This window comes from Cyprinodon variegatus, unplaced genomic scaffold (genome assembly GCF_000732505.1).
Source record: "Cyprinodon variegatus isolate N-32 unplaced genomic scaffold, C_variegatus-1.0 Scaffold283, whole genome shotgun sequence".
In the NCBI taxonomy this organism is placed as follows: Eukaryota; Metazoa; Chordata; class Actinopteri; order Cyprinodontiformes; family Cyprinodontidae; genus Cyprinodon; species Cyprinodon variegatus.
In genome coordinates, this window is record NW_015150736.1 from 51,824 (window position 1) to 78,359 (window position 26,536).

The 26,536-nt window shown below is 39.9% G+C and overlaps 1 protein-coding gene across 1 annotated transcript; it reads left to right on the forward strand.

Annotated features, from left to right (window-relative positions):
• The first annotated feature begins 865 nt into the window (after positions 1 to 865).
• On the forward strand, positions 866 to 25,775 carry LOC107090153 (FK506-binding protein 5-like). The gene is made up of 15 exons (XM_015383380.1): positions 866 to 872; positions 1,091 to 1,265; positions 1,973 to 2,099; positions 8,693 to 8,833; positions 8,930 to 8,986; positions 14,402 to 14,557; positions 16,141 to 16,246; positions 16,379 to 16,652; positions 16,755 to 17,295; positions 18,183 to 19,263; positions 21,117 to 21,220; positions 21,314 to 21,596; positions 21,676 to 21,794; positions 22,353 to 22,416; positions 24,686 to 25,775. The coding sequence occupies exons 1-15, from the start codon at positions 866 to 868 to the stop codon at positions 25,072 to 25,074; spliced, it is 3,624 nt and encodes a 1,207-aa protein (XP_015238866.1). The 3' UTR covers positions 25,075 to 25,775.
• The last annotated feature ends 761 nt before the right edge of the window (positions 25,776 to 26,536 follow it).

Sequence of the window (26,536 nt, forward strand, 5' to 3'; positions counted from 1 at the left end):
TGAGTCAGTGACCTTACCCCGGCTGGCTGGCCATTTCCTGCCGCCTCCAGGTTTCAGCCCTTTGGTGTCATGTATTATGTGGAAAATAGCTCAGTAAATGACATGGCTGGGTGGTGTTTCCCCCTGATATTTAAAGTGGCCATGCAGAAAGGCCTCACACTCACTTAGCAATTTTAAAGAAACTTGTATAAGGAGAAATGTGCTTTAATAAGAGGTGATATGATAAAGTAGGGCGGAAACAATTAATTGGATTAATTGTGATTAATTGAAATAATTGTCAACTAATTAAGTAATTACTATGTATATACGTATATATATATATATGTATACATATACTAATTTTTTTTTCAGATCGATCATCATAATTGTAAGGTTAAAAAAAAAATAATAATACAATCATTGTGTGTGGGTGTGGGTGTGTGTGTGTGACATGCATTTGTGTTTAGCCCCCTGCGGGGTCAACATTTTTCAGAACCACCTCTTGTTACTTTGAAAATCTAGAAGCTGAGTAATTTTAACTTTTTTTTTTTCTTTAATGCAAAGCAGCTCAGGCAGATGCAGCAGAGCGTCTCTATCAACAAACCTTTTTAAGACCTTCCACTTTTTTGGCAGTGCAGTTCAGGTCATTCTGGTGTCCATGAAACAGTGTTCAGCATATTCTTGAGGAACCGTGTGTACTCTGCATAATTTTGCATTACTTTGAAATGTTTGGTTTTTATGCTATAAAATGAGAAAAATAAGATTGAATGCTAAAGTGTAAACTCTGCAGCAGCTTTGGGGTGAAAACTGGTGGTTATTGTAAGTTCTGCACAAACAGTTTGCAGCTGTTGATTAAGTTTGTTACTCCACTGCAGTGGTATTAAACATGGACTGTAGTATTGTTGGAGATGCTTTCCATGCATCTAAGGTATGCAAGGCGGGACAGTGTTTCTTTTTTTGTTTTTTGCTAACTGCAGCTATTTTACTGAGCTAATTACTGATTACATAGCGTTTGTAGGAAATATTATGTCTGATTTGCTTCGTAATATACCATACATCAGTGTTACACTCTTTATAATTACTTTAAATTTTTTTTTTTTTTTCTTTTCAGGGAAGAAGAAATCCAAGTTCCAGACATTTAAAAAATTGTTTGCCCGGAAAAAAAGGAAGGAGCCACAAAGTGCAGGAGTAGAAGATGGCCTGAAGGGAAGCCAGTCGAGTGACGATGTCAGCAAAGCTTCAGAGAATAATGCGCTCACTCGCTCAGAGAAGGATAAGGGATCTGGGTACGATCACGCATACTTCATGTTATCAGACAGGTTCTGTTTGAGTGATTTCTTAGGTCTGGCAGTAAACAGACCTGAAGGTTGTTACAGAGAAACAGGAAAATTTGAATTGCTTTCACAAATCCTAGAGGGTTAGAAAGTAAAGATTTTATTGGTTTCTGTTAATTGCAAAAAGGATGTACCTCTACAGATCTCACAAGTTTTAGCAGTAAGGCATTATCAGTGCACTACTGAGGCTAAGTTATATTAAAAAAACTTAATTTCAGAATTTAGAATAGGTTAATGAACCCCTGGAATAATAACATTTTGATTTCAAATAGTTTATTTCCCTGTACGTGAATGAAAATCAATCATGATTTCTTTCTAATGTGTTTCTTTCCCTCAGAGTCCATCTGCCTGATTAGATAAAAAGCGAATGTGTTGTTAATTTAGGAAAGGAAGATATTGTTTTAGATTGATCTTAGATCCTGGAAATCCCACAGAAGTCAGAGCATCCTGTTAACGCTTTGTTTCCACAAGCCCTACCACTTCCCGCCGCCGCTGGTATTTGCCTCACAGGATGTGTCTTGTTAAATTTTGCAGTGGTCATCATAAGTAGTCAACTGAACAGAAAACCATATTCCTGTTATAGATTAGCCTATTTACTAGACTTTTGTTTGTTTGTTGTCTTCTTGATTTTTTTTTTCCCCCGTTTCTTTCTTCTAAAGGTCTAAGATCAGTTTGGGCAACAAGGCCTTGTCACACGACTCAGTTTTCGTGTCCGACTCATCGGAAGCTAATGAGGGTCTTGGGGCTTCTCAAGACAGCATTAGCGGGAAAGTTAAATCCCTTCAGGTAAATATGGAACGCAGCGGCTCTCACATATCTGTTAGACTGCAGAGGTTATCTGACTCTTTAGTTAACGGCGCAGATCGTCAGGAAATTATGTGAATGACTTTAGAGTGAAATTTGAAAAATGGTGTAAGTTTATCTTTAATCTGCAATTTAATCTGTTATTACAGCTCCATATATTTTTTGTATAAAAGAAATACCACCATAGCAGCCTTGGGGTGCTGCTATGGTGGAGGTAGAGAGCATGACCCATATGTCGGCTGTCGCAGGTTCAAGTCCTGCTGACCTTTGCCGAATGTCTCTCCCCTCTCTTCTGACTCACTTTCCTGTCTACATACTTTCAAAAATAACAAAATAAAGACCACTACAGCCTAAAATATATTTTAAAAAATAAAAGAAATACAGCATCATTAGAATCTGACGTTTTTTTTAGACTTTCAATGTAAAAAGGGATTTATTTATCAATTTAATTAAATAACTTTTTTTTTCTATAGCACCAATTCACAACATGTTATATCTAATATGATATGGGATTTAATAAAAGGTCCTCATCAAAAATAACACCAAGGTGTTCAATTAAATTCAGTTTATTTCTATAGCACCAATTCACAACACATGTCATCTCAAGGCACTTTACAGTTCACCAGATCATCCAGTCAAACTGTTTCAAGGTTTTCTGTCTAAGGAAAACCAGTTGATTGCATCGACTCATTGACTGGAAGGCAATCCCTCACACTAAGCATGCTTTTAGTGACAGTGGAGACGAAAAACTCCCTTTTAACAGGAAGAAACCTCCAGCAGAACCAGGCTCAGTGTGAGCAGCCATCTGCTGAGGCCGACTGGGGTTCAAGGAGACAGAAGCAGAGATACAAAAAGCAGCTGTAAAAGGCGGCCCTGTCCAGGAAACACACAGCCAGCTGATATTTCTCTATAGGATGGAGTCACAGCCAAACAGGAACAGACGAGGCGAAGTTGCACTGAGAAAAAGCAGAGAGGGCAGAACATTAGAGATAGAACTAACAGATTCTGCAGAATGGAAGAATAGAGATAGAATGAAGCAGAATGATGAAATATGACTTACTTTATTACTGAGATCAGTTTAATCCCATCCAAATGAAGTGACTGACTAATCAGCTTCTTTTTCTTTTTCTAAGACTCTGGTCCAAAGACTATAACACCTGTTTTATCTGCATTCAGAGGAAGAAAGTTAGCATCATCTATAGTTGTTATCTTGTGCTTTTTGCTTTAAATTTACCAGCAGTAATGCTGTCTGTAGAAATTCAACAGCAGAAATTCACATATGAAAATGCTGAACTGCAGAAATCCGACAGCAAAAATTAAACTCTAAAACTTTAGATACAAAAATCTGGAAATTCATCTGCAAAATTCTGCAGAAATTTAAGGCTAAAAAAAATTATTCTGCAAAAATGTAACTGCAAATAATTGCCCTTTACCTTCTGAGTGTGGGAGTTACACTGTTGATGACCAAAGCTGATTGTCTTGTGGAAAGGACCAGAACCAAAAAAGAGACTAAATATTCATGGTACCTGAACCAGGTGTACTTTGGTGAAAGCATGATGGGTGGAAATGTTTAACTGATCTGATCAGAGCTATTTAGGAAAATAATCTAAGCCCAATGCACTGGATTGGCACCTGATCACAGGAGCATAGTGGATTAGCTAAGCTAAGCTCAAATAGCGCTACAGACACTGGGCTTGCTTTAGTGCTGCTTGCTTTGGCTTAAAAAATCATTTAAGATAAAAACATTTTGATTAATTTTTCAGGTGTATTTCTACAGGCAATTTTTTCCCCCGCTGAATTTACAGTAAAAACAAAAAATAAATCAAATGCAAAATGGCACAGTTTGAAACTGTGTTGTTATAAACCCAGTGTCTAAAAAAAAAAGCTGATTCCAATGAGACTATGTTATTTTAATATTTTAGGGCTTTAAATGTTAGTTTAGCACATCTTGCAGAGGAAACTCCAGCTCAGTCAGATTGGATGATGAACAGAAACTTTGAACTCTTGCTACAACTTTCTAATTTGTTTTATGTTTAGACTTTGACCGTACATATGAATGAAGGTGTTTGATTTGAACTTTCTGTCAAAGCTTTGGCTGCATGTTTACATCCTTTTTCTAAGTAGAACAATTCTTCTTTTCAGGACTGCTCTGTCTTTAGTTATCCCCATTAACTTGGAGAATTTTTTTTCTCATATATTACAAAGCGCAGCATCCCCACAGCATGATACTGCCACCACTATGTGCCACGAATGTGATTCTTTTCAAATCCAGCTTTATGTATTCCACTTTCTACATTGTTGGGCAGTCTGTGCACTGGCCAATAAATTACTCTTAGAATCTTTAGTTTTTTAGAGAAGTTTTTCAAAGTACCCTTTTTGAAGCATATCCCTTACTTTAAAATTGTAGGGAAATCATATTTAAATGTCAAATCATTCTGGCTTTAACATGTACATAAATATGCTCTTTATTGTCTCAAAATTGAGAAAATGTATATTTAAAAAAAATCCTGTCTTAAAATCTGTGGTTTTTTTTGTTATCTTATGCAGGCCAGTTAGTTATACGTCAGCCTGAACACCTAAAATCATATATCAAAGTTCATCTGTCAATCAAATTTGTTCGGTCATAGCATCTTGATTCATATGTCGCAGCTAATTTACGCAACGGTTGAAATAAGAAATCAGAATAATTTCCTTTCCCATTGAGTTCCGTCCCAGTGTTCACGGGGATGGTCGTCTGTGTCTTCAGCAGGCGTAGAGCTAACAGAACTGGCAGCGTTGCAAGGCAAGGGCTCAAACATGTACGGCTGGAAGCCTTCTACACCAAACCAAGCTTCTGCCGCCCTGGCGTCCTCTTCCACAACATCTTCGTCCCCGCTTTCCTCCTCTAAATAAAAATGGATGACGGAGGAGACTCATCCACGACCTCCGACACTAAACTCTCCTCCTCTTGCATGTTTCCTCTGTCCATAGCGTTCCTTGACAGTGTCGTTTCTAAGTCACCAATTTAGTGCTACTTGGTCCCAATGGAATTTCCATTGGGAACCTACTAGCACTAAGTTGCTAACTGGTTAGCAAAATGCTCCGGATAAACCGCCCACAACCAAACAATCCCGCCCCCTTGATAAACGTCCAATCACATTCACTTCATTCACTCGTGTAAAGTTGGGCACCACTCAGGAGGATTTGGAAATGCAACAGTTGGAACAGCCGTTTCCCTACGACTTTAAATAATATTGGAACAAATGTATGTCCATATTGTAACGATTAAGGATTAAGATGATGATGTTTAACTAAAGGACCCTGCTGCTCTTTTTGACATTCAGCCAAACTGATTCTAAGAGAGGGCAGAGAGCAACAGACAGGAATAAATCATCATATGGCTCTAAACTCAGATGCATATCTAGAAAGCGAGTCCACTCAAACATTTAGAACTCAGAAACATTTAAAACAAAATGAAGTTGATGACAAGGACGAGGCGGTGAGATCAACCAAATATCCGTCTGTCACAACAACAGTTTAAAAGCGGAAGATGTGACGTCCAGTGCTTTGCTAAGCTGTGTGAAGCAGGAATTAAGCTACTCCTTAAGGGGATTTGCTTTGTCCCTGCAGCCAAAATGAAGAGAAAGTGTTTGGGTCTATTTGCAGACCGGGGATAAAAAAAAGCAAGATGGACAAATGCTCCTGGAGAGACATGAAGCCGCTCTAGAGGACGGTTGCAGATGGGAGTAGAGATAAAGGCATTAGCATAAACTGAATTTAGAGAGTAAATGATCTGATGGAGATATTCTGGGCTTTAATCCTCGCTCTCAGCAAGGGTTCCTGTGTGATAAGCAGAATTGGGTCACCCCAGAGCCAAATATAAACACATTACGAAAAGATCAATATCTAATGAGCTGTTATTACAGAGTAAACAGTGCAACACTGCTAGGTAAACATAAGACGTGTTTCCTCAGAGAAGCTTTTATTAGTTCTACATTTTAGATCAGGATGGATGGCTCCATTAGGTGCCAGGATACTTTATATGTCATTCATTAACGTGCCTCTTTCTAACCAAAGCATGCCTGCTTCAAGCACGGCTTTTGTTTAGGTGGATTAAACAAAAGCTGTGCTGTTAACAGTTTGCCTTGTGCCCACGTAAATGAGTCCTCAAGTTTCTGACAGAAGGTTGAATGGCGATAAGAAGCCTGTTTGAGTTTCTGTGATACCCATCAAGAGAAAATAGAAGAGCCTATCATAGCATTCAACTATCCTCCATTACCAGTAAACTCTTCCTAAAAGTCATGCCCTGTTAATGATTGTGCACGGCGCAGAGCAGTGACACTAACTGTAACCTCTGCTGTAATTATTAAACGGGAAGTAAAACTCTGGGTTTCCCTGTCATCTGAGGTCATGGAAAATATCTCACCCTCAATTGAATCTGCATCATTTTAAACTTTAAACTTTATTTATCCCTTGGGATTACTCCTTCAGGGAAATTCTGGTTCCAGTAGCTTATATAGAGTACAAATAGTTAAAGCAAGATGCAATTAAAGACAAAAAATCTTTAAAGGGAAGTCATATTTGAATTTCACATCATTCTGTCTTAAACATGTACTGTATATAAATGTACTCTTTATCAGACCATATTGTCCCAAATTTAGAAAATTTCTATTTAAATTTTTTTTTGGTTATCTTATTCAGGCCAGTTAGTTATAAGTCAGCCTGAACACCTAAATTCAGCCAATCACATATCAACGGTCATCTTTCAATAAAACTTTTTCGGTCGTAGCATCTTGATTCATATGTCGCAGCTAATATATTCAACGGTTGAAATCAGAATAATTTCCTTTCCCATTGAGTTCCGTCCCAGTGTTCACGGGGATGGACGTCTGTGTCTTCGGCAGGCGTAGAGCTAACAGAACTGGCAGCGTTGTGAGGCAAGGGCTCAAACATGTACGGCTGTAAGCCTTCTACAACAAACCAAGCTTCTGCCTCCCTGGCGTCCTCTTCCACAACATCTTCATCCCGCTTTCCTCCTCTAAATGAAAAATGGATGATGGAGGAGACTCATCCACGACCTCCGACACTAAACTCTCCTCCTCTTGCATGTTTTCACCGTCCATAGCGTTCCTTGACAGTGTCGTTTCTAAGTCACCAATTTAGTGCAACTTGGTTCCAATAGAATTTCCCATTGGGAACCTACTAGCGGGTTAGAAACCGACCACAATCAAACTTGTTTGCGAACCTTCCGCCACAACAATCGACCAATCACATTCTCTTTATTCACTCGTGTAAAGTCGTGCACCACTCGGGAGAATTCGGAACAGCCGCTTCCCTAAAACTTTAATGTCAGTGTTGCATTACCTACCCTGGAAGCTGGAGTTCTCTTGGCAAGGATGTAACTTTGTGATGAAAGGTGGTGGGGACTCTAAGGGTGGAGGCTGATGGACCTACAATTACTTGACATAAACGCTTTTAATAGGGTTTGTATTTTCCAAAAATTAGCTCAAACATATATTTATTGAATACTTTCCTATGGTTGAGAACACAAAACAACCAAAATATACTGATATGTATATTTATGGGTAGTTAGACATTAATGTATAAAAAAAAAGATGAATACCCGCCGATTCCGATGCAAAAGGCAATATAGCATGCCTCCCTAGTATGTAAACTATTTCAGTTTCATTCATTCATCCATCAGTCCATCCAGAAAAATGTGGATTGTTTGATGGATGTTTTCCCTTTCAGCTTTATCATGGATTATCTACCTTCAAAAGCGGTAAAATAAAATTTAGAAATTTGTCCCACACAATGTTGAGAGCCAAAGTGTATGTATTGAAATTATTTGTGGGAACATGTCCCTACCAGTCCTTCGGGAAGTTACGCCCGTGTCTCCTGGTAATCATGCATTTAAAAACACACCAGAATCAATCTTGTACTTTAAGAAAGACTCAAAAAAGGAGCGGCCACTCATGTTGCAGTCTGATGGTTTAAGGCGGGGCAAACAGCTGTGTTAAAAAACAAGACATGGAAAACCAAGTGCTGAGGATAAACAGGGAAGCACTGGAGCTGCTCTCTATGGAGGCTGCAAACAGTCTAAATACAGGATTTCACAGAATTATTTTTTTCAGGCCAGTATTAATTATTTTAAAATCAATCTAAGCAATCCCTTCTATGTGTTGCTTATTTTCAGGGGTGATTTTTCATGTGGATATTGCATTTTTCCCCCTCCATTTACATGATCAAAATGACAAGTCTCAATTTAATCAAAATAAACCTTTATTGACAAATCAAAGAAGATATTAACAATGGATAGCTAAGAGAGGAGCGATGAACACATGCACACCGATATCTCCAAAAACAATAACAATGCTCTTAGATATAAGTGAATAATCCCAAAATAAATCTTAGATATAAGTATTGTAGATAGAATCTTGTATATTGACCCTTCATGAAAGAAATTGAAAATCGTGTGACATGTCTTCAACTTAACAAGAAAATGAATGGCGCATTAAAAAGTGTTTATTAGGCTCTGGAAGAAAGCCATAGACAGAAAATCTCTAACAAGCTCCAACAATGTGATTGACCTGCAGCTGCAGCTGAAGCAGGCCATCAGACTGGGTTCACCTCCATCCCTGATGTGTGTAAAGAAGTCAGACGATGCTGGAACCATGTCTGAGGATGACGGCCTACCCTGCAGCCCACCTGATTTTACGCCCCTTCATTCAGTCAAGGTAACAGACATGAGTGATCAAAAGTTTCCTCTGCAGTCCGTCTGGATTCTGTCTGCCACATGACGGCTTCACTCTCAATCTTTGTGCTTTTTTCAGGGCAATGGTGACAGGAACAGCTCAAACAGTCTGCATAGGATCGATGGCGATGAACAGGTAACAGAACACTTTATATGTACCTAAACTCTGTGTAACAGCATAACCCTTCCATTGAGACAAATTTGAAGAAATGCCTGTGGTGGAGTCAGGACGAGAGAGACGGACAGTCTATTTGATATAAATGAATAATCCCAAAATAATGCGGACTCATAGGTTATAAAACCCTAACCTGAAAAATGCTATTAATCAATGCTTTTAATTCCAGCTGCTTACTCAATGTCAGGGGTCGGCAACCCAAACTCCTCAAAGAGCCAAATATTGGACCAAAAAAGAAAAAAATTAATCTGTCTGGAGCCGCAAAAATGTAAAAGTCTTATAAATGCCTCATATAAAGAAGGACTACATATGCTTAAATATATAATAAGCATTCAGGATTAAATGGTTTATTGGAGCAAATGTCACATAGTAGCATGAGGTGAGGGAGGAGCAGTGAACGCTACCACCACGTGAAGTTAAACGCGCACTGAAGGGTGGTTAGTTTTGTTGCATTGATGAAACTATAGAAACAGGATAAAGGAATCTTTCTATGGTGGACGTGTTTCTGTTAGGAGGAGTTGATTGAGTCATGAGGAACCAAGCAGGAACTGACATCTGTCAGAGCAGAGCTCTCTAACCCTGAAATCCCACATCCTCCATCACCATCATTCCTGAGTGATTTATATTTTTAGGATTTGGGGAAAAAAGTGGAAGAAAGTGCACATTCCTGCATCAGAGCGCTACCTGTTTGATCTGTGGACGGTTTTCTATGCTTGCAACCAAACTAGCAGCAGTAGTGGAGATGCAATCCACTTGTTAAATCTGTCTTTGCTGTCCTCTACTTTATCCATAAGTTCTGCAATCGCACATTTTCTCTCACTCCCAGCTTGATGGTCGGCTGCATATTTAGCCTTCCCTGGAAATGCCTTTCCAAATTTTTATTTTTATTTTTTGACAACCTCTCATTACAAAGCACAAATGCAGACAATCCTTCCGCATTGGTAATGAATGCAAATTATTCGGTCTATTTGAATCCTCTTTTCTCATCAGTTATCTTCCTTTTTTTTCCCTTTGGGATCCATGGTCCGAGACACACCTGGTTGCAAGTTATAACCACTGATCTCTATGGCTGTGAGGCAAATTATTGTTTACATTTATTTATTATACAATTATTTACAGCATTGGAAAACATAATGAATTTTTTGTTTGACCTCATACACACCATATTAAAGCTAACAAAAAATAGAATCTCATAAGAAGCTCCAGGGAGCCGCAAGGGGGACGCTGAAGAGCCGAGGGTTGCCAACCCCCGGCCTATGTTGAAACTGTCCAACTTACATCATATTAGCATCCATTCCCCTAGGACAATTTGTTACAGCTCTATGCAGCAAAACGTGTCAGACAAACGGCAGCTCCTGCTGGTGAAGATAGTAGACCGTAGAATTCTTATCATTTGGCCCATAAATACTGATTTTCAAACATGTTTGATTTTCTCCGACCTTACAATTCCTGATCGAGAGGTGGTCAAGAGGCTAACCTCCCCGTATACTACACGACGCACGATGAGGCTTAAAATGTACTTTTATAGAACAACGGCAACAGAAAAGAGAACTTTTAACTTTATACTCTGAGCTCTGTGAGCGCTAACCTGGAAGCTACTGTTGCCGCAGTGCATTGTGGGACAGCTGTCTCAGAAACGGACAAGTCTGCTCTGATGCATGCTCATATTCTCACATATATTAGAACTATGTGTTACAATGACTGAAAGATACTTCACTCTCACTTTAAACCGTCATTCATTATCTTCAGTTTGAATTAACATTAGCTTCTGCTAATGGTGTTAGCTCCAGCTAATCTAGTGAACAGTAGATAACAAGCAGATCTCATTTGTTTGCTTCAACAGATATCTCATGTGTAATTCGTTCATGAAAACTTTGAGGCAGTGACACAGTGTGTTTACAGCAGTCAAACACAATACAATAAAAAAACAACTCTGCTAATGTTAGCATTCCTGTGTTTAGTCCAGTCAGAACTAACTGCATCATCTACCTAGCATACGATGCTCAGGGGGAAAATGGTGACCCCCATGGCTGAAAAATATGAGATCTTATAAATCATTTTTACAAATCACAAATAATTTTTCAGTTATTATGAATATAGCATATTTAGTTCAACTAGCTGTGGAGTTTAGTTCAACTAGTTGTGGAGCCTTTTAAGGATCTATTTAGTTTCTCTGCCGTTAATTTGGGTTCCAGTTACTTTTTAAAGATTTTATTAGCCTCTACAGGTTTGCTATTGTAGCTTCTGTGAGTAAAGTAAACAAAAATAGCCAGGAAGAGTTTGGGACTGTGTGTGTGGGGAGGTTTTTGTGTGGGACATGTGGCTCATGTGATTATGGTGGTGAAGATCTCATGATCTGAGTTTAAATATTGAGCCATGGCTTTTGGATTTAGATAAAAGCATTCTTCATGTAGACGGACCTGCTTCCTTCTGAATCTACACACAACCACTGTCAGTTCTCATCATTTGTTCTCTCTTTCGCTCCGTTTCTATTTTCATTCTTGCAGGAATCATCTCCAGCTGCTCCCAAACAAACACTTTAGTCTTAAATCAAATCTGAACATTCTGCATGAACGCAGCTCTGGATGTGCTGAGAATTTAAGCGATCCTTTTCAGTCTTCCTGACTCCAGTGGAGGCTGGAGGCTCTGCAGCGCAGTATTACAAATGAGCATTTAATGATGTGCGGTTTTGGCAGCTATAAAATATTTCGCCCAATCGTTTTCCCAACTGGAAAGAGGGACAAATGGACAGCCGTAAAAAGAGACGGTCATTAAAGGTGTAGCAGTGACTTACTACAGAATAAGGGTTTAAAAAGTAGTCAATGCCTTGGATTTTTTTGTTTTTCTTAGTTTATGTAAAAAAAGCCTAAAACTTTTCACTTTTTGTAGTTTTACGTGTTAAATCAAAAGAATAGTAATAATTACTGACAACCATAGTTATTTCACTCTATCAAATTAAAGAAATACATATTTTTAATTATTTTTTTATGACATTTCTTATTCAATGCATAATTTTAAATGTATTTTTTATTTAGTTATTTGATTGTGTTTTTTTATAAATCACAAATTTAATGTTTGTGTTATGAATTAGATAAATAAATAAATAAAATCTTAGTTTTTTTGTTTTGTTTTCAGACAAATATGCTATATTGTGGGTTGTTGTTGGTTTGTTTTTAAACCTTAATTTGTGTTAGTTTGAGAGTTTTAATAAGATAATTTTTTTCTACTACTTTTAAAAGCAAAGAACATGTTTTAAAAGAGGAAATCTGAAAAAAAAATTATAATTTTTTATTCTAAAAGAAAAAAGGTAATAAAAATAAAATTTTATTGTTTGCAAAATTTCGAACACTAATTTTATTTTCCCTTTTTTTTTTCTTTGTACCTTTAATGTTGTTTTTTTTCTTTTTTTTAAATAATTACGGGAGAAATGCATTTACTGGGCTTGGACGTTAGCAACAGCATTTCTATTGGTCTGTGCACAGCGCACCTAGAATTACAGAGGGTAAAATCTATAAAATGGGATTTGAAAAGAATGTGCAGTCTTCCAAATAAAATGTGAGAAAATGAAATGTAAAAAGAAAATGGAAAGAAACAAGAAAATACATTTTCTTTGAAAAAGAAATACATTTGGGAAAAAAATGAAAATAAAAACAAATCTAATGAAATGTAAAAAGATAAAGTTTACAAAATAAAGTATTTAAAAAAAAACTGTTAAAACATTGGTTGAAATTTTGCACAGACACCATAAGTTACTTCTAAAACCTTGTTTTGATTCAGAGGTTTTTCAAATGTACTTTTTTTGAAAACTGTGCCCTTTTAATAATATTGGATCACTTTTCTCTCCATAGACACATTTCAAATGTTTTCTTTTGTTTCAGACAAATATGCTATTGTGGGTTGTTGTTTTACAAAGAAATGCATAACGGAGCACTTTGGCGTCCTTTGGTGGCGCAGTGGTTGGCGAGGTTGGCGAGCATGTCCATGTATGAAGGCGTTAGGCCTCACGGTTTCGAATCCAACCTTTGGTCCTTTGCCGTCTCTCCCCCTCTCTCATACCCCCTTTTACTGTCGGCCTACTGTCCAAAAAATAAAATTAAATCAGAACAAAAAAATCAATACCATAATTACAATGTACATAAAGAGACGTAAAGTCAAGCACCCAGACTGCTTCTACATATATATCTTTAAAAAATGTTTGCATTTTAGTGCATGTTTAGTTATTTTTATTGAAATCAGTTCAACAGTAGCTGGAGGTGGATAATTCTTCTTCCTTTTCTCTTCTTCCAGCTTTTATTGTCATTACAGTGTCACAAGTATAGAGCAATGAAATTCACTCTCTGCATTTAACCAATCCCCTTGGGGAGCAGTGTGGGGTGTTAAGGGTCTTGCTCAGGGACCCAGAGTGGCAGTCTGTGGGTGCAGGGGTCGATCTCAGAACCTCAGGATTCCAAGCGCAATGCCCTAATCACTTGGCCGCCCCTCCCCAGAAATAAGATCTCACACTGGAGAAATTAATTCTGTGCATTTAACCCATCCCCTTGGGCAGCAGTGGGTTGCCATTGTGCGGCGCCCGGGGAGCAGTGTGGGGTTAGGGGTCTTGCTCAGGGTTTCAAAATTATTATTCAATATTTCTGAAACTCTTTCTTTGACAGCATCTCTTTCCAACACAAACACTAATCTTTTGCGCAGTAAAGGGCTTCCATATGCTTAGAGCGTGATGCTTGTATCTGTGAATGATGGTGGTTGTTTAAACGGATCCTCAATCTGCTCCTCTAACCTTAAATGGAAACCTGCATCCTGACCCACTCTTCCTCTTCATTTCATTTTTCTATCTTGCTCTTTTTTTGTGCTTTGTTTTTCTGACCCCTTTTCCCCTGGTTTCCAGCCACAGTGGTTGGTATCACACTGACCTACTGTATGTGAGTCTGTGTGTTCAGGCTGCATTCCGATGGTAAGTTTTGCAGTCAGCATGTCTGCTTTTAGTTACAGCGTTCTGATTCGACACGCCTCTCTGCCTCACACTGTCATGTTTCTGTTTAGAGGTTATACTGCTTTACATTTTATTCTCCACGAGCTAATCTCAACCCCCACTGCCCATTTGTAGGCTTTACCTGAATCTAAAGCACCTGTAACCTTAAAAATAAAAACTTCCCAAACCGGGATTTTCCTCTAATAGCCTTTTGGGTATGAGAGTGGATTTTTTCTTTTAAATCAGGGATTCTGTCTTTTTAAACTCGCCTGCATTGGCAGATAACAGGTTTCCCCAGAAGTAAATAACAAGAGGTTTTGCTGATAAATGCTGGTAAAGTGAGCCTTCTGTTAATAAGTTATGTGGGAAACACTTTGCTGAAGCCTTCTGTCTCTTTCTGCCGCCAGCCGTCCTGCGCAGCCTCAAGCCGAGCCGTGAGCCCCCTGGTGGTTCCCGGGGACTTCAGCCAGCCAGCCAGTCCCTTCGTCTGTCTGGATAACTCTGCTGCAAAGCACAAGCTGGGCCTAAGAAACAAAGCCTGCAACAAGAGGAAACCTGCCCGAGTAAGACGTGCACACAAATGCACTTCTTAGTAAACCCAGAAATGTTTTAGGCTTGGCTTGATTTCTGACTCTGGGTTTATTTTCCTGTTTCCCATCACAAGCATTGAAGCAGTAAAGTAAAAGAATATTTTAAACAAACAACAATGGTAATTTAACATTTTGAAGTTTAAACCCTCTTTTTCCGGTGACGGAGCCAACGATTATTTTAACACAAATGTTTAAAAAACAATTTTCTTATTAAATAAATGTATTTATTTTTTTAAAGACGCTTCTTTTAAAAACAAGATAACCTGCCCCTAGTGGTGGCATGCAAACCAACCCCATCCCAAATGGGTCAACCCCTTCGTCCGTTGCAATTTGCCTGTTTTCAAAACAAAAAACAATGCTTTGTTAAGCTACTGTATAGAACCTCAAACTCAACGCTATTCCTGACATTTTGGATTGAATAAGCTTCTTGGATGGGAAGTGAAATGTATTCAATCTTGGAAACAAAGTCCAGTGGAGTGTTTTCAATTTTCTTTTTTTGGAATAGACTATGGAGAAACAACTCTGCCTTATTTAGAAATAAATACAGAAAAAAAACCTCAATTAATAAATAAGTATACAAATAATCGCCCCCCAAAAATACAATAAACAAATAAATGTAAGTAGAAATAAATTATACAATGAGACATAAATGTATATATCTCTTTTAATTAACTTCTTTATTTATTCGCCTTTGTGATAATTAGCTTATTTATTTATTGTCCATTATAATCTTCAGCTTTATTTAATACTTATTTTATTTATACTTATTATTTATGCTATAATATTTTTATCCATTTTATTCTTCCTTTGTATTTTTTTACCCTATCTATTTCTTCAACATTATTTATTTCTGCCTGTGGTTTTTACATTTCTGTCTGTATTTCTGCCTCATTATGCAAATGAGGAAGGGCTGTCTTAGAGGGTCATCATTTATGTCTCACTGTATAATTTAATTTCTACCTACATTTGTTTATTTATTGAATTTTTGGGGGCTATTAATTGTATGCTTATTTATTTATTTAGCGTTTATTTATTTCTGTATTTATTTTTAAATATGGCAGAGTTGGTCCTCCATATCCATCGATCATTCTTTTCACCAAGTCCTCATCCCTCAGGTCTGCAGTTCTAATGCTGGCTTTAATCCTAAAGCATTTAGTTTCAGCTTTATTGTTTTAATTTCTGTCCTCCTTTAAAGCATTTTGAGACCAATGTTTAAATTTATCTCACTGGAAAAAAGATATATATATTTTTGCTGCTTTATATTTTTAATGCTAACGGTTTCAGACCATGAGGAAAGGAGCCTGAAGCCCCAAACTTCCTGCTGAAGAGCTCAGCTGTTTGTTGCGCTGGTCTCTAATAGCTTGGAGACATAAAAGACAAGCAGAAGAATTTACTGACTGAATGTCTGCAAATGATGGACTTATCTCACTCTTAGTTTCTCTTTTTTTTTTTTACTGAAAAGTTGTGTTTTGTTGTTGTTGTTTATTTTATGTGAAATGCATAAAAATGTAAGTAGACGTTGGTGATGCTAAAGCTGCTGTAACTTGTCTGTGCAGCGGCTGGAGCTGAAGGCGGAGGGCGACTCTGCAGTGGAGGAAGAGTTGACCGTCTCCATGATAGAGGCTGAAGTTTCAGAGGAACAAGAACCACAAAGGGCAGAAGGTCAGAGCGGTTCATTTCTGACTCTCTAAACCAGGCATGGGGTAACCAGTTAAAAAATCAGCAGGGTCTGAATAAAGAAAATCAGTATATATATACAGTATACAGCTAACTCTGTTTCTATCTGGGCCCCAGATGAGAGCGGCGATCAGCTGAAGCCTACAGTAGAAAGTGAAGAGGAAGAGGACGACGAAGACAGCGAAGCCAAGAAGGATTCCTCAGAATTCCCTCGGGTGGATAAAGAGGGAGAAGATGAGCCGGAAGCAGAGCAGGATGTTTCCCACGCCCCAGACGCTTCCTGTCCTCCAGAATCTCCCGTCTCCAGCCTCTCTGAGGAGGAAGCCTCTGATGATCTGCATGTTCACTCCTCCAGTTCCTCCTCCTCCTCCTGCTCTCTGGACAGTCCCAGGTGCTTAGACATCACTTCCTGCTCTTGTTTCTCTGACTTGCAATGTTTTTTTATTGTTTTTTTAACCTCCCCTTAAATTGAACTTGTTTATTTTCCCTCTAGTGTCACACCAGAGCCCCCTGCTGGTCCGAGGGAGCATCTGACAGATCCTCCAGGCTTTTCAGATTCAGCTGATAACCAATATGAAAGTGACTCTTCTTCAGGAGAAGACATGGTGCAGGAAAGCAGGGAGGAGGACGGCTCCTTCTTAGAGGAGGTGCTGAGCTCCTTGAAGGCCTCTCACTCCCCTGACGTGGAGATCAGAGGCTTTGATCTGGAGGTGGAGAAGACAGAGGAGAAACAGGTTGAAACTGATGAAAGAGTGGAGATAAAGGGAGAGGAAGCAGAAGTGGAGGATTCTGCTGGTTGTGAGGCTGCAGTCTGGTGTCCTGCCACGTCTGATCAGACCGCAGAGGAGAACGAGCAGCAGCAGGAGGAGGAGGAGGAGGAGAACGAGGTGGAGGAAGAGGAAGAAGAGGAGGTTCCTCTCAATTCACAGCAAGAGGAAGAGGTTGTGGTTGAAGAGGAGGTGAAAAGCACAGAGGAAGAAACTGAGGAGGAGGAGGAGGAGGAGATTATTGTGGAGCGATTCCTTCAACATAGCGTATGTATTTTTAGATATCGACCATAATGAATTAACTCCATTTAACCTATAAGCTCTTCAAATTTTTGTTTTTAAAAAATTTTGGCAGATTTTTACAGATTTATATTTCTTTTTGTTCTATTTTTTTTTTACTAAAATGTATTTTTCAGACTTTGCTTTCAACTTAAATTCTTTTCAGATTTTAAAATGAGATCTGGAAAACACATTGGCACAATTCAAACACCTAATCTAAGAAAGATATTTAAGAAAATACAATTTATTAAATAAGTCATAGAATTAATAATAAAATCTGTTTAAAAAAACATAAAAATATTTTATGAAAAAATTAAAAGCAATAAATTTTATTTTACTTTTACTTTACTTATAAAATAAGTTAGAAAAATTAATTACAACATCTATAGAACGTTTTTTTTTTTTTTTAAAGTAAAAACAATAATTTGAAAAAAATTATTTCAGAAAACAGATCTCTCAGACCTCTCAATAATCAAATAAACTGTTTAAAAACTGTAAAAAAATTAAAATTTTAGAATATAAAATCAGTTAAAAGCAATTATAATTTCAGGTAAAAACTTAATTTTTAAAATAAGAAAAATAAGTTCCTAAAATCTTTTATTTTACCAAAAGATTTTTCAAGGTTTTACATCTGTATTAGATTTTTTTTTTATTTCTTTTTACTGAACGTGTTCTTTGATTGTAACAATAATGGAGCAAATTTTACTCCATAGATTGGAGTTGATCTGAAATAGGATTGGTTCACCTGTTTGTTTGGCAAATAAAAACAAGTGATTATTTTTATCACCTGCTGGAGACAGGAAACGATGATCTATACCTGAGGCTGCAGCCTGATGGTCGAATAAAAAGCTCCGCTTTACTCTCATGTCTTCCAGGACGAGGAGGAGGCAGAGGGAGGGGAATCGGAGGAAGAGAACAACGTGGTTTTATCTGAAACTGTTAGCCAGGAGGAGACGGAGGAGGGGAAGGAGAACCCGGAGGAGGAGAAGGCCGAAACTGTTGAGGAAAAGTGGGAGGACAGGCAGGAAGAAGAAGGCGGTGCTAAAGTGGATGTGGTAGAAGAAGGAGAGGATGAAGAGGAACTGAGGGAGGTGGTCCATGAGTCGGAGGATGAGGAGGCTCAGAGGGGCTCGCCTCTTCAGGGAGCAGCTGAAGAAGATGACGCTGCCACAAATACAGACGATGGAGTACCTGCCAGGAGGGATGAGGAGGAAGAAATGTTGAAGGAGGACTCTGGACCTGAGGAGGAGGAGGAGGTGATGCTCAGGGATCAGGAATCCGAAGATGAAGAAGAGCAAGAGGTGGAAGGAGGTGCTTTAGATGTAAAACAGGAGGAGCTGGAGCAGGAGAGGGAGGAAACCAGCCCCCTCATCTATGTGGATCCAGTAGAAGCTTCCTCCAAACCTCCTCCTTTACCTCTTTCAGAGTCACGCTCCTCCTCCCAGTCTGATGAAGCTCCCATCAGCTCCCCCAGTAAGACCAGCAGCTTAAACATCAACCTCGTCTCCCCCACCGCAGAGAAAACTGCCTCTCCACTGGAGCTCCGTCCGCCTGTCGCTGACCCAGCAGAGTCGGCTGAAACCGAGGAGCAACCAGAGGCTGAGAAAGACGAAGAAGAGCAGCGTTCAGAGCAGGAGGCCAGCCGTCCACCTCCTGCCGCCGTGCAGGAAGTAAGATCAGAGAAGCCCACAGATCAGAGTAAAGCCCGCTTTACCGTCGCCCCCGCCTGGCAGAGGTTACAGAATGCCCCCGCATCCCCGTCTGCTGGACCAGCCCCCCAGGACGGCGAGCTGGAGGCTGCGGGTCCGAAGGATCCGGAGCTGAAGGCAGAGCCCAGCAGCCCGGCGAAGGCTGAGCCGCTGCAGAGTCCAGGCAGGGGGAGGAGCTCAGGAAGCTTTACTTCCAAACTGCAAAGCTCCACACCGACTGAACCCCCGACTGCAGCAAGAGCAGCAGGTGAGGGTCAGAACTCTGCTCAGAGAAGAACTCAGACAAGTCGTTTGATTAACACACATTTTGAATGTTACATGTAGATTCTACACCACAAGGGACTCATTTCAATAATATTGATACTTATGCTACGTTCAGACCGCCATGATAGAAGCAGCAAAAGCAGCTGGTTTACATGCAAAGTCAATGGTTGACGCGCATCTAAAGCTCCTGCAGCAGGAGCAGCGCATCTTCAAGCATCGGAGCATCTGAGACGCATGACACACCTCACAAGCAGCAGCTGCTGCAGTTATAAAAATGTAACTTTTGCTGCTCGACGCGCCGCATCAACCAATCAGAGAAGCTGATCTTGGAGCTGGCAGGGAGACAGACACAGCACCACTCATCCAGATCGCTATGATCACTTCTATGAAACAGTTTATTAACGCCTAAATTAACTTTAAAGAAAACCTGTCGGTAAAATATGTTTGATTTATCATCCTGGTGCCTGCAGTTTGGATTATGTTCATGAAAAACGCCTTTAGTTCGCTGCAAACATTAGCGGAGAAACCCCAAAGAAGCGATTGGGCCAGAGGCTGCTGTTAAAGTGGATTTCCAGTGACAGCGCACCGCTCCAACAGAGAAATAATACTTGAAGGCAGGATCATAATCTTGATAAACTGACTACACAGACGATGTTTTCAGGTGGACTTTCTCACTTTAAAACATATTAAAACTACTTGTTACCCACTGATCACAGGAAACATAGCAAAGCCGCTCTCTGCCATTAAACACAGGAGCTGCAGAAGCATCAGACGCATCAGGACACTCTTTACTGGACGTGCTTCAGGAGCACCAAAGATGCTCTGGATGTGCATCTGAGCTTAATGTGCACAAGTATGAAGCATGCTGCTTCCAGTGCTTCTGAACGTAGCATTAGAAAAACACTTGAGACATTCTATGACTGTATTCTATGTATTGTTTCTGAAAAAGTTTTGATGAAAAATGTAGCTATGACCTATGATTTTATGTTAGAATCAGGGTAGATGTCACACCATGTGTGTTAGACAGGATGTTTCTCTATATGTGTACTTGTGCGTTCTCATGTCCTCATGTGCTCGTGAAACGTCATCAGCCGCAGCACTAGTACTGTTCCATTTCACAAGAACAGAAGACTTAGAACAAAGTCTCCGGATGTTGTTCTCACCCCTCCCTCTTTACCCAGCATGCATCATAACAGCCGTGTCCATTCTTGAGATTGACAGCTGTCCCAGCATGCACTGCAGCAGCAGCTTCCAGGGGTTAAAAGTTCTCTTTTCTGTTGCTGTCGTTCTATAAAACTACATTTTTAAATTATTTGAGGCGAGAACATTGAGCTTCACTATATGGCACATTTACTGATTTAGTGTGTAATTTTAAATAAAGGGTCAGATCAGACTCAGACTGGGAATGGTTTTCAGCCCTGGCGTTTTTCCATCTACACCCCCCACCAAGACTTCTATAATGCGGTTTTACTGGCTTTGGTTAATAACACGGATGCAACATTTTTTACCTAAAGACAGCCATCCTAAACTGTGTAGATAAAACAATGCAATACAATAAACTATGCACGTAAGACGGGAAACATTAGCCTTTAGATGCAAAACCCCATCATACACCGCAACATATTTTTGCAAAATATTTGAACATAAATTCGCCAAATATAAGAGGAACATTGTAGTTTGGACCCTACTGAAACTTCCTCTGTCAAAGACGATGTCCACATCAAATTGTTGTTGTCACGGTGACCTGCAGGATGATGTAAAGACTAGATGGGTTCTTCCTGATCATTAATTCTAGTCTGTCTGCTAACTCCAGTTTGGTTTTTTTACCGCCTGCAGAGGGCGCTGCAGCGGCGGAGGCCAACCCCAACAGTCCTTTCGGAGTTCGGCTGAGGAAGACGACGGCTCTGCTGCGGCTCGGCTCAGAAGAGGCCAATTCAGAGGTGATGACGAAGCACAGGAATTAGAAAAAAATTATGCTAACTTTCCACTTCAACACATGATCATCGTCCTTTCTCCTGATTTATTTCATTCAGCCTCAAGTTGAGTCGCCAACCCATGTGCCCTCCTTTAAAAATGAGTCACCACAACCAATCAGCAACAAGCCCGCTCTCAGCCAACCAATCAGCAACAAGCCCTCTGTCAGCCAACCAATCAGCAACAAGCCCGCTCTCAGCCAACCAATCAGCAACAAGCCTGCTCTCAGCCAACCAATCAGCAACAAGCCTGCTCTCAGCCAACCAATCAGCAACAAGCCTGCCCTTCCTAAAAAGCCAGAGGTCCCTGGAGACGCTGGAGTCAAACTGAGGCGCATCTCAGGTCTGTGTCGCTGTCAGCGCTGCACGCTGCGCAGGTCGTAGCAAAGCTGCTTCCTCTGACCCGTCTTATCTCCACACAGAACCGGCTTCACCCCGAGGTGCTTCAGGTGGATCCGACCCTCCCAGCTGGATCTCTGTGGCCAAACAGAAACAGAAGGTCTATAAAGAAACCCCACTGAATGAGATCACTGTCAAGAAGGTAAACAGTTTTGTACTTGAATATGCTAAGAGTTAAGATAAGCTGCTGTTTTTGGTATTTTCTGTGATGGATCAACATTAAAGGTATAGTGGAGGATGTTCTTTTTCCAGGTGGATCATCTAAATAAGTGGTCCTTCTAATTGTCAATCATGGTGATATGTTTACTTAACGTCCTCGTCCCTATTTTCACTTACCGGTGGTGAGTCTGACATAGTGGAACAATTGAAAATCTTCTTTTGGAAAGTAAGTTGTATGAGCAATGCAAACAGTAAGTTTTAAACAGAGCGTGCAGAGGAGAGATGGACTCGTGCATGCTCTCACACACGTTTAATAGGCGTTCCCTCTCAGGAGTGGGTACACGGTTGTGCTTGTGCATTTTTTTTTAAGTGGAGAGGGCGGGTCTTTTAAAAAATTTGCGAAAATCCTCCATTATACCTTTAATGTTGCATGAATGTGATTTTTTTTAATATTATTTCATAACCATTTGAAATCGACATATCCTTTATCCTATAATCCAATGATTAATAAAATATTCTAATTGAGCTCTTTTGTCATCAGGAGGAACAGGAGAAAAAGCCGACGAGTCTGAGTAACAGCAAACCGGTTGGAGCCTCCAGCAAAGGTTAGCGCCTGCAAACACAGCCTCTGCTGCACACATCCCAACTACAGCTGAAATGGACTGAAATCTTTGCACTTCCTGTTTGTGCAGCTTTGTTGTTTAGAGCAGGGGTTCCCAAAGTTACGATGGCATCCATGAGTTTTATGGAGGTTCAAAATAAATTATTGCATAAATGAATATTATAAAACAAATGAATGTAACCTTTATTTATTTAATGCATTGTTCAAATATTAAATATGCAATTAATTTATAGAAAACCAAATTAAATAATGAATTGATCAATTAAATTATTTAAATTACACTTTTAAATCCATGCAGAAAAGACAAAATGTCATTAAAAATGTTTTATTTTTTTTTTTGAGATTTTACGGCACTAGTGGCTCATTTTTCTGACCGTAAGCTGACAGGAAAGGGGGATGAGAGAGGGGGAGAGACATGCAACAAAGGACCACCGGTCGGATTCGAACCCAGGTCGGCCAAGTCGAGGATTAAGGCATGGGTCGTGCGCACTAACCACTACTCCACCTGTACGCCCGTCATCAAAAATATTTATGAGAAATGTATAATTATTTCACTCTATATTTGCAAATAGTTTAAAGGAGGTCATTTGTCTTTACTAATGTTATTTTTGGGGTCAGCCTGAAATCTTTAGGAACCCCTAGTTAAGAGGACTTCTCACTTAAGCAACGCTGCCCTCATGTGGCCAAAGCCAGCTAATGAATCTGAATGTTTTTGTGGAATAGAATAGAATAGACATTCCCTTTATTTTCACACAATGAGGAAATTCTGGTGTTTACAGCAACAAAAAGATTATTAAAAAATTTGGTCACACGCATGCGGACATTAGAAAAACTTATAAAAATAACATAATAGTGAAGAAGAAAAAAATTAATAATAAAATACTGTACTGTGAAGTGTTCTAACATTATATCACTGTGCACCCGGAGAATAAATAACATTTATACAGGTATGAACATTTTTACAATAATGGATATTTAAAAATAGCAGCAACATCAGAGATGTGCAGAATGACAGCAGCATGTTTTTTAACTGACTAAGATAGAAACTCTGCAAAATCAGCCTGAATGCAGCAACTTATTGAGGTTATTGGGAACAGTGGTGGTTATAAAGTCTTCCAGCTGCTGGGAGGAAGGATCAGTGATAACGCTCCCTGCTGCATTTAGGGTGCAGCAGTCTGTCACTGAAGGAGCTCTCTAGTTCTGCAGCAGCTTCATGCATGGGGTGGGAGACATTATCCAACAGAGATGTTCATCTAGTTAGGATCCTTTTGTTTCCCACCTCCTGCAATGAGTCCAGAGGGCATCCAGTCACAGAGCTGGCCTTCCTGATCAGCTTATCCAGCTACAGATAAGCCACTGCTCCAACAGGCAGCTCCATAGAAGATGGCTGATGCTACAGCAGAGTCATAGAAGGTCTTCAGGAGCGCCCCCTGCTCTCCAAAAGACCACAGCCTCCTCAGCAGGAAGAGTCTGCTCTGACCTTTCTTATACAGAGCCTCAGTCCAGTTTGTTATCCAGATGAACACCCAGGTACTTATTAGAGTCCACTATCTCAATGTCCGTTCCCTGGATGTTCACCGGTGTCAGTGGGGTGGATCTGCTTCTTTTATTTGCTTATCTATCTGCTTATTTTTATATATGCAATACAAAGAGATTAAACATCACTGCTATCAATGCAAAGATATGAAAAATATGCTAAATATATGTGCTGATGAAGATTCTCAGTCTTCCAGGTCAGAGTTATTCTGTAAAAGTTTAAAAAAAACAATCCCCTGGACTTGCTTTCCAAGGTTTCGAGACATTTGAATTGAGAAAGCTTCCTGGAGGGGAAGCGAAACGTCTTGAAACCTTGGAAACCAAGTCCAGTGATTTGTATTTTAAACTTTTACGGAATGCGAAATATATGGGATGTACGATGTGAGCATGTGGGCCTCAGTGTAAATTGCAGTAAATGTTTATTGTCCATCAGAGATTAGAATATTGCTGGTTACTGTCTGCACTGTTCTTAGTCTGTTGGTTGTTGTTCTAATGTTGCTGTAGCGCCCCCCCTGAGGGTGAAAGGTCAAACTGTCCAGAGCCAGAGTGGGAGCAGTCTCTGGTAATCGCCTTGAGTCTGCTGTGGCAGCGGGAGGTGTTGCTGTCCATTAGGGAGGTGGCTGATTAAAGTCCATCAGCTCTGATAAAACAGTCAGAGATGCCTCACCATTATTAATAATCATCATTTAGTCTAAATCTTTATTTTTTTCTTTCAGTTGCCGTAGAAAAGGAGAACAGAAGGACCCTCTCTGTTGCGACCCCAGTACCACCTCAGACACCCAAACCCCAGGCTCCCCCCACCCCAGCGAAGCCCACACCCCACACAGACTCGCCCCGGATGCCCCCCTCCTCTCCCGCTCCAGCATCCACACCCTTGAAGTCTCCCGCTTCCACGACGCCGTCTGTTCCCTCCAAACCCCGCTCACTCACCTCCCCGCCCTTTTCACCATCGGCCGTCCCAGAAAAGCCCGCCTCCAGACCCTCGGCGCTCTCCCGGCAGGGGGGCTCGCCTTCCACTGCCCTGCCGCAGGACGAGCCACCCTGGATGGCGCTCGCCAAGAAGAAGGCCAAAGCCTGGAGCGAGATGCCGCAGATTGTTCAGTGACGGGTCGATGCTGTAGGCTCTGGCACTGCGTTTGGCTTCAGGCTTTCTGATTGGACCTGCAGCCTCTGATTAACCTCTTGCTTCGCCACCGCTACGCTGTCCGGATGCTGTATCCAGATTACTTTTAGCCCTATTGCTGTCAAATACGGTGCCTAAAATGAGATGAATAACAGGAAACCACTCAGCTGTAAATGTTAACTTTATCTAAATCAATAGACCAGACCAGGTCTGCTAAGGACGCATGAGAGGAAAACATCTTGGCGGCAGCAGAAAGACGAAGGGGTAAGGTCAGGTTCATCCTGGAAGGAGCGGACATATTACAGAAAGTCTTCCAGGATCACTAGTTGCTCTCTAACATTATTTACAGAAGCTAAACTAATGATTGCTGCATCAGCAGGTGCAGATTATTCATTCTGATGTCAGTAGATTCCAGTTTTACTGTATTTTCATTTTTTTCTAGGAGTTTCTGTTTTTTTCAGTTCTTAAACCACAGGATACATGCTAACATCCCACAGACGTGATCTCTCCTGTCCAGTAGTGAAAGGGAGCGGCTTTGCACCACCACTCAGTTTCAGTGATTAGGGTGATGGTCAAGAGGAGAGCAAGAGACTTTTTGTCAAACAGTAACTATAAATGTGTTCCATTTTTTTTATTTTGTATCGCCTTTGGAGAAATTGTCTTGTACATAAAATGTACAGTTAAAAGAAAAAACGATAAAAACAAATGAGTGTGTGCGTCTTCCTTTTAGGTCTGTTTTGAAGGAAAATAAAACGTGCATTACCAATGTTTCCCCCCAGGGGGAAAAGCTTGCACTAGAGGAGGGACTGTGTCTTTGTTCAGCAAATTTTGAGTTTATAAGTGAAGTCCAAAGTCTGAAAATGAAAATTTTCAAGTCCTTTCGAGTCTTTTTAACAACTTTGAAATTAATTTTAAATGTAAATAATTGACTTTGTGCTTTTTAGAGTCTTTGTTAATATTCACAGATGATAAAACCAGCGTAACTAATATTTGCAAATACCGTAAGATTAGCTAGACTCAAAAAATCAAAATAAAACTATGATCTATTGTTCCTCGATCAAAATTATCAAAATATTCATATTTTTTAAATAATTTAAATTAGATCAATTATTTGAATCATTTTATGATTCAAATAATTTCTGTGCAATTTATTATAAATTGTTTTGCAGTTCCCAAAGAGGGGGTTTGGGGCCCCCCAGGAGATCAGGCCACATCTCTATATCAGTAGCTGTGTTTCCATTCAACTGAAATCCAAATTTTAAGCACTTTTAAAGGTTTGTAAAAAAAAAAAAAATATCAAATTGGTGGTGTTTCCTTTTTGTTAGAACCGAATTAACCAATCACTGCAAAGCGTAATCGTATGATTTCACAAGGGTGCAATCCACTGATCTCCATTGATTCACCGGATTGCTGAAAGGCTGAAATAAGCTGAAGTTACCTTGGC